This window comes from Aplidium turbinatum, chromosome 2 (assembly GCF_918807975.1).
Source record: "Aplidium turbinatum chromosome 2, kaAplTurb1.1, whole genome shotgun sequence".
Taxonomy (NCBI): domain Eukaryota; kingdom Metazoa; phylum Chordata; class Ascidiacea; order Aplousobranchia; family Polyclinidae; genus Aplidium; species Aplidium turbinatum.
Genome location: NC_137473.1, coordinates 619,686 through 634,041, shown reverse-complemented (window position 1 = coordinate 634,041; position 14,356 = coordinate 619,686). Strand labels below are relative to the sequence as shown.

At 39.6% G+C, this 14,356-nt stretch overlaps 3 protein-coding genes across 15 annotated transcripts in view; 2 read left to right on the top strand and 1 right to left on the bottom strand.

Moving 5' to 3' along the window:
• Window positions 1–14,356, bottom strand: part of LOC145788218 (uncharacterized) — a 624,890-nt gene that overhangs the window by 254,313 nt on the left and 356,221 nt on the right. The window lies entirely within an intron of this gene.
• Window positions 1–14,356, top strand: part of LOC145788221 (uncharacterized) — a 137,204-nt gene that overhangs the window by 33,244 nt on the left and 89,604 nt on the right. Inside the window, exon 1 of one of the 2 annotated variants that reach the window (XM_082599943.1) lies at window positions 2,591–2,633. The exons of the other annotated variant lie outside the window; for it this stretch is intronic. The gene's annotated coding sequence lies outside the window, so the exon portion shown is untranslated. Of the gene's footprint in view, window positions 1–2,590; window positions 2,634–14,356 lie in introns of those variants that run through there. 2 annotated transcript variants of the gene reach the window in all.
• Window positions 11,497–13,562, top strand: LOC145788225 (uncharacterized). The gene is made up of 2 exons (XM_082599983.1): window positions 11,497–12,697; window positions 13,503–13,562. The coding sequence occupies exon 1, from the start codon at window positions 11,849–11,851 to the stop codon at window positions 12,569–12,571; it is 723 nt and encodes a 240-aa protein (XP_082456109.1). The 5' UTR covers window positions 11,497–11,848; the 3' UTR covers window positions 12,572–12,697; window positions 13,503–13,562.

The following is a 14,356-nucleotide window of genomic DNA, read 5'->3' as shown; positions in this document are numbered from 1 at the left end:
CCCCCCGTAAATTTATGGTTGAGGGGCAACAAAAATGGTGATTACAAGTGGTGTTTTAAAGATAAAACACTTCGCGAAAGAGATTTAGATAATTTAAACGGACTTAAAGAATGCCGAAAGCAAGAAAAGCCTACGTTGCTCTTGCCCGCGAAACAGCAGCTGATCGCATGGCTTTCTCGTACGCTATGGAAATTTCAAAGCAGATGGTAGAGTAACTTACGCTGCTGGAATAGTCATGTAACTATTCACGGCAATATTCAGTAAACCAGCTAAATTAGACGCGCTATTTTCAACGAGGTCTTTCCGCTGTGAGACAATTATGATTCAACAGAACGCATTGTTTTCTTCGTAATGTTAGAGAATTAAATCGAAAACCGATAAAAGAAAAGGTGTTTAATGGTCTTGGTCGCAGATATTGCCTGCATTAACGGCGTCTCTTACCGCTATTATCACGTAGCTAATCTGACATCATTGTTTTATGCGACCGCTTAGGTTTGACATCGACTTTGACGATCATGGAATGTTACGTAATAATAAGAACGATTATATCCTACACGCAAAAATAAAAAAATGATCTCTTAAATTTAAAACAGCTCTTTCTGTTTTGTCTCGTGAGCTTTGCATATTGCTCAACAAGTGCAGAAAGTTTAGAATTGACAAGAAATCATTGAATTTGAAAATTAAGTTTGAATCACTGCAAATAAACGTATTCAAAACTTTTACTTAGGCCAACGCGATTTCACACTCCGTAATCTACGTCGACAATCATTTTTAGTGCGTTCATTTTAAAAACTGCCGAGCTGGAGACAACAGCATGTCTCGTGTTAGTTGAACTTGCCTTTTTGAGGTGAAAATCACTTACGAACATCTCGACCTTTACTCGAGTATATAGCCTACTGTATTCAATAAAAGACTACAAAGACTTTTGATAAAAAACAGAAGAGAAAACACTTCGCCGTTGTCAACGCTTTGAAAGTAAGTGATTAGCGAAACGAGGTTAATAAAACTGATAGCAGGTTTTCACTCTGCTTGAGATCATGATTTTTTGCGTTTTATTTCGATAACTTCACTGTCTTGATCGTTGTTATTCACTCGCACGAAAAGGAAACGAATCGGCTTGTTTTCCAACTGTTCCAATTATGAGCTAACAATATCAAAATTTTTAGGACTAGGTGTACTGCATGCGTAAAACTAATCGTTTCAAGCAGCGGTTCTAATAAATTCGGTTTGCGACCTATTTGTCAATATAAACAAGACACCAAGCTTAATCAAAGACTATTTTAATTGAGTAGGCTAAAATAACGTTAAGGTTATGACGTCATCACCTTTCTCGCCCCCCAAGGTTTTTTGAAAAGTCGGCGCCTATGTTGCAAATACATCAGTAGTTATGATGTGTTTTGTGGACATACCGTTATTATACTTTGTTTACATCAATCGTGTTTCCTAATAATAAAAAGTGTTTTCCGAGTACACGCTGCATATGGTCTGCACAACAATAATTTGAGATCAGAGATGTGAAAGTGAAGTCCATTACATGAAAACCCAGTGACTGATCTTTCTAACTGTCCTGGGTGGCGTCATGACCCATCTTTTGTTTTAGTACCAGATGTGATGCTGATAGTGTTGATTTGTACAAAATGCAATCTTGATGGAAAGACTTAAATATATTGTCAAAACCAAGCCAATTTTTACAAAACAAATTTGTAGTGGCTATTCGGTCCACCTAGAGACAGAACCCTAACCCATAATATTCTATGCCCACTGCCCAGGGGTTCCAGATTATTTGTTTACAAGTTAGTTCAGTGGTTAGGTTACATGCCCGACTCAAGATCAAACAACGCCGGTTCGGCTCTGGTGGTGTGCAGTAGAGCAACCCATTTTAAGGACTGCTTTCCATGCAGCGGCACCTAGTGGATGGAATAATCTCGGCAACAACAATTGCAAACTTCACTTTGTCAATCTCAGTAACCGTCCCTGTGTCAGGAGCCTCTACAAGTATGCGAAACTACCAAGAATAACCTTATCAAGGCTTTGTCAGTCCGAGGATGAAGATTTAAAACCAAATCAACCAGGTCACTGTCATCAAGCTTCAGTACCTTGAAGTTGGACCCTTTTTGCCCCATCCACCCAGATTCCCCCGCCCCTGTGCACCAACGGATAGGTGCAGCAATGATCTGTCAAACTTGTCACAACTTACGCAATCTTAAGTGTCATCATTCCTCAACTTAATTTCTTGTTTTGGATATTAAGATTCTTTTGTAAAGGCCAAAATATATTAACAGTACCAGCATTGATATAACGCCACATCCACAATTCAACGACGTCCTGGGCGCTGTACATGGTGATGACGTAATGCATCCAGTCGTAACGTTCAGTAAGATAGAATGTTTACAAGTTTTGAATTTCATTAAACTTTCTGCTTTGCACAATTCTGGTAGCAACAGCTGGGAAGCTAGGGTTTCCATTGCGTCTTGAATGATTTAATGTTAAATTATCATCAAAATAACGTTGCAGAGACATTTCTAGTTTCAAACTTCATTTGTTTACTGCAGATTCTCATGGGTGGAGTGGTCGTAAGAAGTCAAAGAAGAAGAAATCTCAAACTCCTGGCGACCTGGAGCTTGATGAGAGCTGTAAGTTGTTTCGTCATAATCATAGGCGCCGACTTTTCAAAAAACCTTGGGGGGCGAGAAAGGTGATGACGTCATAACCTTAACGTTATTTTAGCCTACTCAATTAAAATAGTCTTTGATTAAGCTTGGTGTCTTGTTTATATTGACAAATAGGTCGCAAACCGAATTTATTAGAACCGCTGCTTGAAACGATTAGTTTTACGCATGCAGTACACCTAGTCCTAAAAATTTTGATATTGTTAGCTCATAATTGGAACAGTTGGAAAACAAGCCGATTCGTTTCCTTTTCGTGCGAGTGAATAACAACGATCAAGACAGTGAAGTTATCGAAATAAAACGCAAAAAATCATGATCTCAAGCAGAGTGAAAACCTGCTATCAGTTTTATTAACCTCGTTTCGCTAATCACTTACTTTCAAAGCGTTGACAACGGCGAAGTGTTTTCTCTTCTGTTTTTTATCAAAAGTCTTTGTAGTCTTTTATTGAATACAGTAGGCTATATACTCGAGTAAAGGTCGAGATGTTCGTAAGTGATTTTCACCTCAAAAAGGCAAGTTCAACTAACACGAGACATGCTGTTGTCTCCAGCTCGGCAGTTTTTAAAATGAACGCACTAAAAATGATTGTCGACGTAGATTACGGAGTGTGAAATCGCGTTGGCCTAAGTAAAAGTTTTGAATACGTTTATTTGCAGTGATTCAAACTTAATTTTCAAATTCAATGATTTCTTGTCAATTCTAAACTTTCTGCACTTGTTGAGCAATATGCAAAGCTCACGAGACAAAACAGAAAGAGCTGTTTTAAATTTAAGAGATCATTTTTTTATTTTTGCGTGTAGGATATAATCGTTCTTATTATTACGTAACATTCCATGATCGTCAAAGTCGATGTCAAACCTAAGCGGTCGCATAAAACAATGATGTCAGATTAGCTACGTGATAATAGCGGTAAGAGACGCCGTTAATGCAGGCAATATCTGCGACCAAGACCATTAAACACCTTTTCTTTTATCGGTTTTCGATTTAATTCTCTAACATTACGAAGAAAACAATGCGTTCTGTTGAATCATAATTGTCTCACAGCGGAAAGACCTCGTTGAAAATAGCGCGTCTAATTTAGCTGGTTTACTGAATATTGCCGTGAATAGTTACATGACTATTCCAGCAGCGTAAGTTACTCTACCATCTGCTTTGAAATTTCCATAGCGTACGAGAAAGCCATGCGATCAGCTGCTGTTTCGCGGGCAAGAGCAACGTAGGCTTTTCTTGCTTTCGGCATTCTTTAAGTCCGTTTAAATTATCTAAATCTCTTTCGCGAAGTGTTTTATCTTTAAAACACCACTTGTAATCACCATTTTTGTTGCCCCTCAACCATAAATTTATGGCCCCCCCGGAAGTCGGCGCGTATGGTCATAATTGATATTATTTGAAACAAGTCAATAACTCAGTTGAGCTTCCGGTATAGCGGTCCGAGTTTAGCCAAAGAAAGTGAAATAAAATCAAGGTTTTGATTACGGGCAACAAACCATCCTCATTAAAGCGTAAAACTATTGCAGTGTAGCGATGAAGACTTTGGAAACTATTGCAGTGTAGTGATGAAGACTTTGGAAACTATTGCAGTGTAGCGATGAAGACTTTGGAAACTATTGCAGGGTGGTGATGAAGACTTTGGAAACTATTGCAGGGTAGTGATGAAGACTTTGGAAACTATTGCAGTGTAGTGATGAAGACTTTGGAAACTATTGCAGTGTGGTGATGAATACTTTGGAAACTATTGCAGTGTGGTGATGAAGACTTTGGAAACTATTGCAGTGTGGTGATGAATACTTTGGAAACTATTGCAGTGTAGTGATGAAGACTTTGGAAACTATTGCAGGGTAGTGATGAAGACTTTGGAAACTATTGCAGGGTGGTGATGAATACTTTGGAAACTATTGCAGTGTAGTGATGAAGACTTTGGAAACTATTGCAGGGTGGTGATGAATACTTTGGAAACTATTGCAGTGTAGTGATGAAGACTTTGGAAACTATTGCAGGGTAGTGATGAAGACTTTGGAAACTATTGCAGGGTGGTGATGAAGACTTTGGAAACTATTGCAGTGTAGCGATGAAGACTTTGGAAACTATTGCAGGGTGGTGATGAAGACTTTGGAAACTATTGCAGTGTAGTGATGAAGACTTTGGAAACTATTGCAGTGTAGTGATGAAGACTTTGGAAACTATTGCAGGGTAGTGATGAAGACTTTGGAAACTATTGCAGGGTGGTGATGAATACTTTGGAAACTATTGCAGTGTAGTGATGAAGACTTTGGAAACTATTGCAGGGTAGTGATGAAGACTTTGGAAACTATTGCAGGGTGGTGATGAAGACTTTGGAAACTATTGCAGTGTAGCGATGAAGACTTTGGAAACTATTGCAGGGTGGTGATGAAGACTTTGGAAACTATTGCAGTGTAGTGATGAAGACTTTGGAAACTATTGCAGTGTAGTGATGAAGACTTTGGAAACTATTGCAGGGTAGTGATGAAGACTTTGGAAACTATTGCAGGGTGGTGATGAAGACTTTGGAAACTATTGCAGGGTGGTGATGAAGACTTTGGAAACTATTGCAGTGTAGTGATGAAGACTTTGGAAACTATTGCAGGGTGGCGATGAATACTTTGGAAACTATTGCAGTGTAGTGATGAAGACTTTGGAAACTATTGCAGGGTAGTGATGAAGACTTTGGAAACTATTGCAGTGTAGTGATGAAGACTTTGGAAACTATTGCAGGGTGGCGATGAATACTTTGGAAACTATTGCAGTGTAGTGATGAAGACTTTGGAAACTATTGCAGGGTAGTGATGAAGACTTTGGAAACTATTGCAGTGTAGTGATGAAGACTTTGGAAACTATTGCAGGGTAGTGATGAAGACTTTGGAAACTATTGCAGTGTAGTGATGAAGACTTTGGAAACTATTGCAGGGTGGCGATGAATACTTTGGAAACTATTGCAGTGTAGTGATGAAGACTTTGGAAACTATTGCAGTGTAGTGATGAAGACTTTGGAAACTATTGCAGTGTAGTGATGAAGACTTTGGAAACTATTGCAGTATAGTGATGAAGACTTTGGAAACTATTGCAGGGTGGTGATGAAGACTTTGGAAACTATTGCAGTGTAGTGATGAAGACTTTGGAAACTATTGCAGTGTAGTGATGAAGACTTTGGAAACTATTGCAGGGTAGTGATGAAGACTTTGGAAACTATTGCAGTGTAGCGATGAAGACTTTGGAAACTATTGCAGTGTAGTGATGAAGACTTTGGAAACTATTGCAGTGTAGTGATGAAGACTTTGGAAACTATTGCAGTGTAGTGATGAAGACTTTGGAAACTATTGCAGGGTGGCGATGAATACTTTGGAAACTATTGCAGTGTAGTGATGAAGACTTTGGAAACTATTGCAGGGTAGTGATGAAGACTTTGGAAACTATTGCAGTGTAGCGATGAAGACTTTGGAAACTATTGCAGTGTAGTGATGAAGACTTTGGAAACTATTGCAGGGTGGTGATGAAGACTTTGGAAACTATTGCAGTGTAGTAATGAATACTTTGGAAACTATTGCAGGGTGGTGATGAAGACTTTGGAAACTATTTCAATGTAGTGATGAAGACTTTGGAAACTATTGCAGTGTAGTGATGAAGACTTTGGAAACTATTGCAGTGTAGTGATGAAGACTTTGGAAACTATTGCAGTGTAGCGATGAAGACTTTGGTAACTATTGCAGGGTAGTGATGAAGACTTTGGAAACTATTGCAGTGTAGCGATGAAGACTTTGGAAACTATTGCAGTGTAGTGATGAAGACTTTGGAAACTATTGCAGTGTAGTGATGAAGACTTTGGAAACTATTGCAGTGTAGTGATGAAGACTTTGGAAACTATTGCAGGGTGGCGATGAATACTTTGGAAACTATTGCAGTGTAGTGATGAAGACTTTGGAAACTATTGCAGGGTAGTGATGAAGACTTTGGAAACTATTGCAGTGTAGCGATGAAGACTTTGGAAACTATTGCAGTGTAGTGATGAAGACTTTGGAAACTATTGCAGGGTGGTGATGAAGACTTTGGAAACTATTGCAGTGTAGTGATGAAGACTTTGGAAACTATTGCAGTGTAGTGATGAAGACTTTGGAAACTATTGCAGGGTGGTGATGAAGACTTTGGAAACTATTGCAGTGTAGTGATGAAGACTTTGGAAACTATTGCAGGGTGGTGATGAAGACTTTGGAAACTATTGCAGTGTAGTAATGAATACTTTGGAAACTATTGCAGGGTGGTGATGAAGACTTTGGAAACTATTTCAATGTAGTGATGAAGACTTTGGAAACTATTGCAGTGTAGTGATGAAGACTTTGGAAACTATTGCAGTGTAGTGATGAAGACTTTGGAAACTATTGCAGTGTAGCGATGAAGACTTTGGTAACTATTGCAGTGTAGTGATGAAGACTTTGGAAACTATTGCAGGGTGGTGATGAAGACTTTGGAAACTATTGCAGTGTGGTGATGAAGACTTTGGAAACTATTGCAGTGTAGTGATGAAGACTTTGGAAACTATTGCAGGGTGGTGATGAAGACTTTGGAAACTATTGCAGTGTAGTGATGAAGACTTTGGAAACTATTGCAGGGTAGTGATGAAGACTTTGGAAACTATTGCAGGGTAGTGATGAAGACTTTGGAAACTATTGCAGTGTAGTGATGAAGACTTTGGAAACTATTGCAGGGTGGTGATGAAGACTTTGGAAACTATTGCAGTGTAGTGATGAAGACTTTGGAAACTATTGCAGTGTAGTGATGAAGACTTTGGAAACTATTGCAGGGTAGTGATGAAGACTTTGGAAACTATTGCAGGGTAGTGATGAAGACTTTGGAAACTATTGCAGTGTAGTGATGAAGACTTTGGAAACTATTGCAGGGTGGTGATGAAGACTTTGGAAACTATTGCAGTGTAGTGATGAAGACTTTGGAAACTATTGCAGGGTGGTGATGAAGACTTTGGAAACTATTGCAGTGTGGTGATGAAGACTTTGGAAACTATTGCAGTGTAGTGATGAAGACTTTGGAAACTATTGCAGGGTGGTGATGAAGACTTTGGAAACTATTGCAGTGTAGTGATGAAGACTTTGGAAACTATTGCAGGGTAGTGATGAAGACTTTGGAAACTATTGCAGGGTAGTGATGAAGACTTTGGAAACTATTGCAGTGTAGTGATGAAGACTTTGGAAACTATTGCAGTGTAGCGATGAAGACTTTGGTAACTATTGCAGTGTAGTGATGAAGACTTTGGAAACTATTGCAGGGTGGTGATGAAGACTTTGGAAACTATTGCAGTGTGGTGATGAAGACTTTGGAAACTATTGCAGTGTAGTGATGAAGACTTTGGAAACTATTGCAGGGTGGTGATGAAGACTTTGGAAACTATTGCAGTGTAGTGATGAAGACTTTGGAAACTATTGCAGGGTAGTGATGAAGACTTTGGAAACTATTGCAGGGTAGTGATGAAGACTTTGGAAACTATTGCAGGGTAGTGATGAAGACTTTGGAAACTATTGCAGGGTAGTGATGAAGACTTTGGAAACTATTGCAGGGTAGTGATGAAGACTTTGGAAACTATTGCAGGGTAGTGATGAAGACTTTGGAAACTATTGCAGGGTAGTGATGAAGACTTTGGAAACTATTGCAGGGTAGTGATGAAGACTTTGGAAACTATTGCAGTGTAGTGATGAAGACTTTGGAAACTATTGCAGGGTAGTGATGAAGACTTTGGAAACTATTGCAGGGTAGTGATGAAGACTTTGGAAACTATTGCAGTGTAGTGATGAAGACTTTGGAAACTATTGCAGGGTAGTGATGAAGACTTTGGAAACTATTGCAGGGTAGTGATGAAGACTTTGGAAACTATTGCAGGGTAGTGATGAAGACTTTGGAAACTATTGCAGGGTAGTGATGAAGACTTTGGAAACTATTGCAGGGTAGTGATGAAGACTTTGGAAACTATTGCAGGGTAGTGATGAAGACTTTGGAAACTATTGCAGGGTAGTGATGAAGACTTTGGAAACTATTGCAGGGTAGTGATGAAGACTTTGGAAACTATTGCAGTGTAGTGATGAAGACTTTGGAAACTATTGCAGGGTAGTGATGAAGACTTTGGAAACTATTGCAGGGTAGTGATGAAGACTTTGGAAACTATTGCAGGGTAGTGATGAAGACTTTGGAAACTATTGCAGGGTAGTGATGAAGACTTTGGAAACTATTGCAGGGTAGTGATGAAGACTTTGGAAACTATTGCAGGGTAGTGATGAAGACTTTGGAAACTATTGCAGGGTAGTGATGAAGACTTTGGAAACTATTGCAGTGTAGTGATGAAGACTTTGGAAACTATTGCAGGGTAGTGATGAAGACTTTGGAAACTATTGCAGGGTAGTGATGAAGACTTTGGAAACTATTGCAGTGTAGTGATGAAGACTTTGGAAACTATTGCAGGGTAGTGATGAAGACTTTGGAAACTATTGCAGGGTAGTGATGAAGACTTTGGAAACTATTGCAGGGTAGTGATGAAGACTTTGGAAACTATTGCAGGGTAGTGATGAAGACTTTGGAAACTATTGCAGGGTAGTGATGAAGACTTTGGAAACTATTGCAGGGTAGTGATGAAGACTTTGGAAACTATTGCAGGGTAGTGATGAAGACTTTGGAAACTATTGCAGGGTAGTGATGAAGACTTTGGAAACTATTGCAGTGTAGTGATGAAGACTTTGGAAACTATTGCAGGGTAGTGATGAAGACTTTGGAAACTATTGCAGGGTAGTGATGAAGACTTTGGAAACTATTGTAGTGTAGTGATGAAGATTTTGGAAACTATTGCAGTGTAGCGATGAAGACTTTGGAAACTATTGCAGGGTGGTGATGAAGACTTTGGAAACTATTGCAGTGTAGTGATGAAGACTTTGGAAACTATTGCAGGGTAGTGATGAAGACTTTGGAAACTATTGCAGGGTGGTGATGAAGACTTTGGAAACTATTGCAGTGTAGTGATGAAGACTTTGGAAACTATTGCAGTGTAGTGATGAAGACTTTGGAAACTATTGCAGTGTAGTGATGAAGACTTTGGAAACTATTGCAGTGTAGTGATGAAGACTTTGGAAACTATTGCAGTGTAGTGATGAAGACTTTGGAAACTATTGCAGTGTAGTGATGAAGACTTTGGAAACTATTGCAGTGTAGTGATGAAGACTTTGGAAACTAACAATGTGTCTAGGACGAAGATAGCATCCACAAGGCGGAGTTCGAGACCGACTGCAGTTTTACTGGCGAACTTTCTAGTGAGAAAGGCATCGCGAAAGTAGAGCGTGAACTCGCGCGCTATCGAAAAAAGAGCGCGAACGAATGGAGCTGCAGCTTATTGTAGCAACAGATGACCAGATGACGTCGCTAGTTATCTAATTAGACTGTCATTGCAGCAGCATTCCAGATCAAGCAAATCGTCGTTTTTGTTTGGGAAAGTTTAGAAGGTGAAAGATTAGTGAAAGGTTGAAAAATAAGAAGGTGAAACGTCTCAGTCGCTTCTGGCCGGCATTGAACCGGAAACCTTTGAACTACCAGCTCGGAACCCGCACCGGTTGTACCGGTCACTGGTGGTCACAGCAAGTGGACGGCGAGAGATGAAACAATGAATAGAACATTTCAGACACAAATCCTTGACCAGGGTTTGTGGTAGAAGCTGATTATTTAATTTGAACTGAATTGATTTGAAAGGACGAGAAAAGACTTGAAAGAACGAGTGCTGACTTTTTTTATAGGCAATTCAAGAAAAGGAGAGGATTTCAAAAAAGAAAAGGGATGTTGTTGAGAAAGAAAAGCGAACCAAGTGTTCCCTGTTTTCGCAAGATTCTAGTTCCTTAGGCAGGGATTTCCAAAGTCCGGCTCGTTGGCCAAATTCGACCACAGAGACGTTTTTATATGGCCCGCGCGTGTTGTTGCACAATATGTTATTTTGGTCAGCAGACACACAGAAATCTTGCAAATTCAACTTGTGTTGTTTAGAATAAAAATTATAAAGACAATATTTTATCATTGCAGCAGCATTCCAAACCAAGCAAATCGTCGTTTTTGTTTGGAAAGTTGAAGCGCAATTTAATATTTGCAACTTTTTTGATGGTAAAACGTCTCAGTCGCTTTTGACCGGCATTGAACAAGAAACCTTTGAACTACCAGCTTTGAACTAATCAGTTGATGTTTTGATCAGATCAATTGGATGAAGAGGAATCAAAATCTCAAGCTCTGGAAACGCTTTAAAGGTGAGGAGGAGGAGGAGCATTTCTGAGTATGAAGATATTATTACATATCGAGTTTGTACTTCGGTTCTTTGAACTCTATAAGTTCCGTTTCTAACAAAATGTTAAGGAAAGTAACTTCAGGTGACGACAACAATAATTGCACAATGTTGTGTTTCATAAACATCATGATGTGGGTTCGATTCCACGTCTAGTCGCTCTATTATCAAGACAACCTTGCAGCTTCTTATTGAAACGTTCCGCAGATAACGAGAATAAGAAGAATGTGATCGAGAAGACACTGGAGGAGACCGTGGCAGCGGTTACCAATGCATCGGATGAGGTGAAGATGTTGACAGCGGAGCATGAGGCCATAGTGGAGGTTGATGGTGGATTCGTTTGTGTCTGGACTTCTTGTCATCAACTATAAGCAAACCATCGCTGCCATTGTAGCGTCATCACACGCAGACGGCGCTTTGTTTCTGATAACGTCACTTCCGGAGTTAGTCGCCAATCCCGAACAACGGATATCCGGAATATTATCCGGGTACTCAAAGTTTAAAAAAATATTTAGCTACTTAACTATAACACAGTGTGTACACCAAAATGTCACTTGGGAGAGTAGCGCCGTTTCTAGCTAATTTGGGGTCGCTGATCACGAATATGGCCATTAACAGATGCTCATGTGTACAGTTTTTGCAAAAAAATGAATTTTTGTTTGATGCACTGCACTATATAAAGCTGAAAGGCAAGGTAATGTCAGTGTATATGGGCCATTCTATCTGTGTGATGATGATTTTTTCCTGCAATGAAGACCTAGAAGCTGGGCTCCTCACATCGTTTATGCAGATTATTCATCAAAGCTAGCTGCAAGGAAAGTAGGACAGAAGAGAAGTTTGTCTGCCGTCCCCATGGTGTGGCGTGAACCCTTTAATCATGCATCTGACTGTTACTTTTGCCTCAACAAACTGCCCCAAGTATTGAATAAGGCAAATCGGGCTTCCATTGAGTATCCTCATGTTCCCACTGCAATACGACCTGTGCAGCATTATGCTGATGACCCTGACTTATCCATTCCTGTATATCCAGTGACTGAACACAGTGACAGTGACTCAAACACAGCATCAGATTCTCATGTTTCCTTGTCTGACTGCTTTGAACCCAGACCACGATGCGACCACCATGAAATCTCATTACCGGAGTTCAACAATTTGGTCAGAGCATTGGAGTTGTCAATGAGACATACAGAGTTACTTGCTTCACGGTTGCAACAATGGAAACTTACAGATAAAGCTGTCACTGTTCGGAGTGTTCGTGAACGATCAGGGAAGGAGTTCATTGACTTTTTTTCTAACAAGGTGATTGATCTGCTGACATTTTGCAATGATGTTGTGGGACTGATGGGTGATCTGGAAGGTCATCATGATCTAGAGGACTGGCGACTCTTTGTCGACTCTTCTAAGGAAAGTCTCAAAGCAGTACTCCTGCATAATGGGAATAGAAAACCATCAGTCCCTGTTGCATATTCTACAACAATAACAAAGTCAACAGAAAGTATGAAAGCTATCTTGGAAGCCATCAAATATGATACATTCCAATGGTACCTGTGTGGAGACTTCAAAGGGTGTACATGAAGTGTACATCAGCATGTTCAACATCAGGTACATGCTGATGGGAATGCAATTGGGGTACATAAAGTACTGTTGTTTCTTATGTCTATGGCAGTGCTTCCCTACTGGTGGGTCGCGAAACTATTTCAGGTGGGTCGCGAAGCATTTCTAAATGTTATTGAAAGTTAAAATTTTCCAAAAAATACCTGCGATACTGTGGATCTCACAAGCCTCAGTTTGGTCTTGAACAGTACTGCGCCTTGTCCATCGCTATTCTTATCTTCACTTCATTTGTTGACTTTCCATTTTCATGAATTGTGCACCCTGTTTTCTATTAGATCGGGAAATTATTGCATTATCCTTCATAACAATTATGCAACAATGTAACAAATACGTAACAATTAGATGTGTTGTGTGGTATTAACTATTTCAGTAGGTACGCCAGTAGTAAAGATGCCATAATAAAGATGTCATATTTCATTGTGGGTCGCACAATAAAACTTGCATTAAAAGTTGGTCGCGAACTGAAAAAGGTTGAGAAGCACTGGTCTATGGGACAGTTGAGCGTGACAATACCACTACATACAACAGGAATGGCCAGCTAGGGCATCATACAACCCTGGAGAGCACAATGTGGCCAACATTCTACTTGTTGATCCAAGAAGAATCCTTATGCCTCCCTTACATATCAAGCTAGGCCTTATAAAACAGTTTGTTGTTTCCCTGCAAACTGAGGCAGCAATTAATCAGTTAAAGGCACTATTCCCAGCTCTGTCTTAATGCAAAAGTTACAGCTGGAGTTTTTACTGATCCAGATGTTAAAAAAATATTGGAAGATGAGTTGTTAGAGAGCTTGCTGAATAGGACTGGGAGAACTGCGTAGGCTACATTAGTCTAAAGGCGGTGGTGCATAACTTTCTGGGAAACCATAGAATAGCGTAGCATTTTCATGCAGGTGAACGATTCCATCAAGATGTTGCAAGTATATCGAGGCGATACAAATACAAGGATAGCCGTGTGATGTTGGCTGGATTTTGCTGGTCGAGGAAGAGAGTCTGTACTGGTGAATACAAGCGCAAAGCTTCAGAACAACACTTCTGAGTCTTGCCTCAACTGGATTTAGTCACAGTCGCTATTATTTCTGACTTTACCACGTTTATTTAGCACAGTGCACACTAACTCTGGTTATATACAATATATGATACAAAAGAATACAACTTTTTTAATTTTTTAAAAACTTTTTTTCTCAAATTTGGTACACAGGAGCTCATTTTAATGATGAAATTCGCGTTCAGCATAGTCGACTTGACCATAAAACATGCATCTATTGCCGGTGACAAATTTTTTAGTCAAAATGTACAGTTGTACACACTGTGTAATAAACTACAACACAAGTTTTACTTTTTTTTAATGTTTCTAGGTTCTCAAGCTGAAGAACATGAAGGAGCGTCGATTTGCAACACTAGATGTCGTTGAAGAGGCCTTGGAACAGAAACTACTTCAACTCTTTGCTAACAACACATTAAAACTTCATCATCGGCAGCATCAAACTTTACGTTATTACAACGTCGTCTATCGTTGATATAATAAATCAATAACATCTTTCAAACGTGAATCCTTGTTCAGGTAAATGCGATTGCCATCAACCCAGATCGTACCGATCTTTAACAGTGACTCACCCACAGAGTCCTTCATCTGGTGTAATGTTCTACCTCTCGTAACTGTATATTCGCTTTACAAACTGAAAGATGCACAAATGCATCCAGCTATCGTGCCTCCTTTTAATTACTACATGATTTTTTCGTTACG

What these genes read in the sequence shown, in the direction of transcription:
- LOC145788225 (XM_082599983.1), top strand. Translation starts at nt 11,849, where the DNA reads ATGGTGTGGCGTGAACCCTTTAATCATGCATCTGACTGTTACTTTTGC.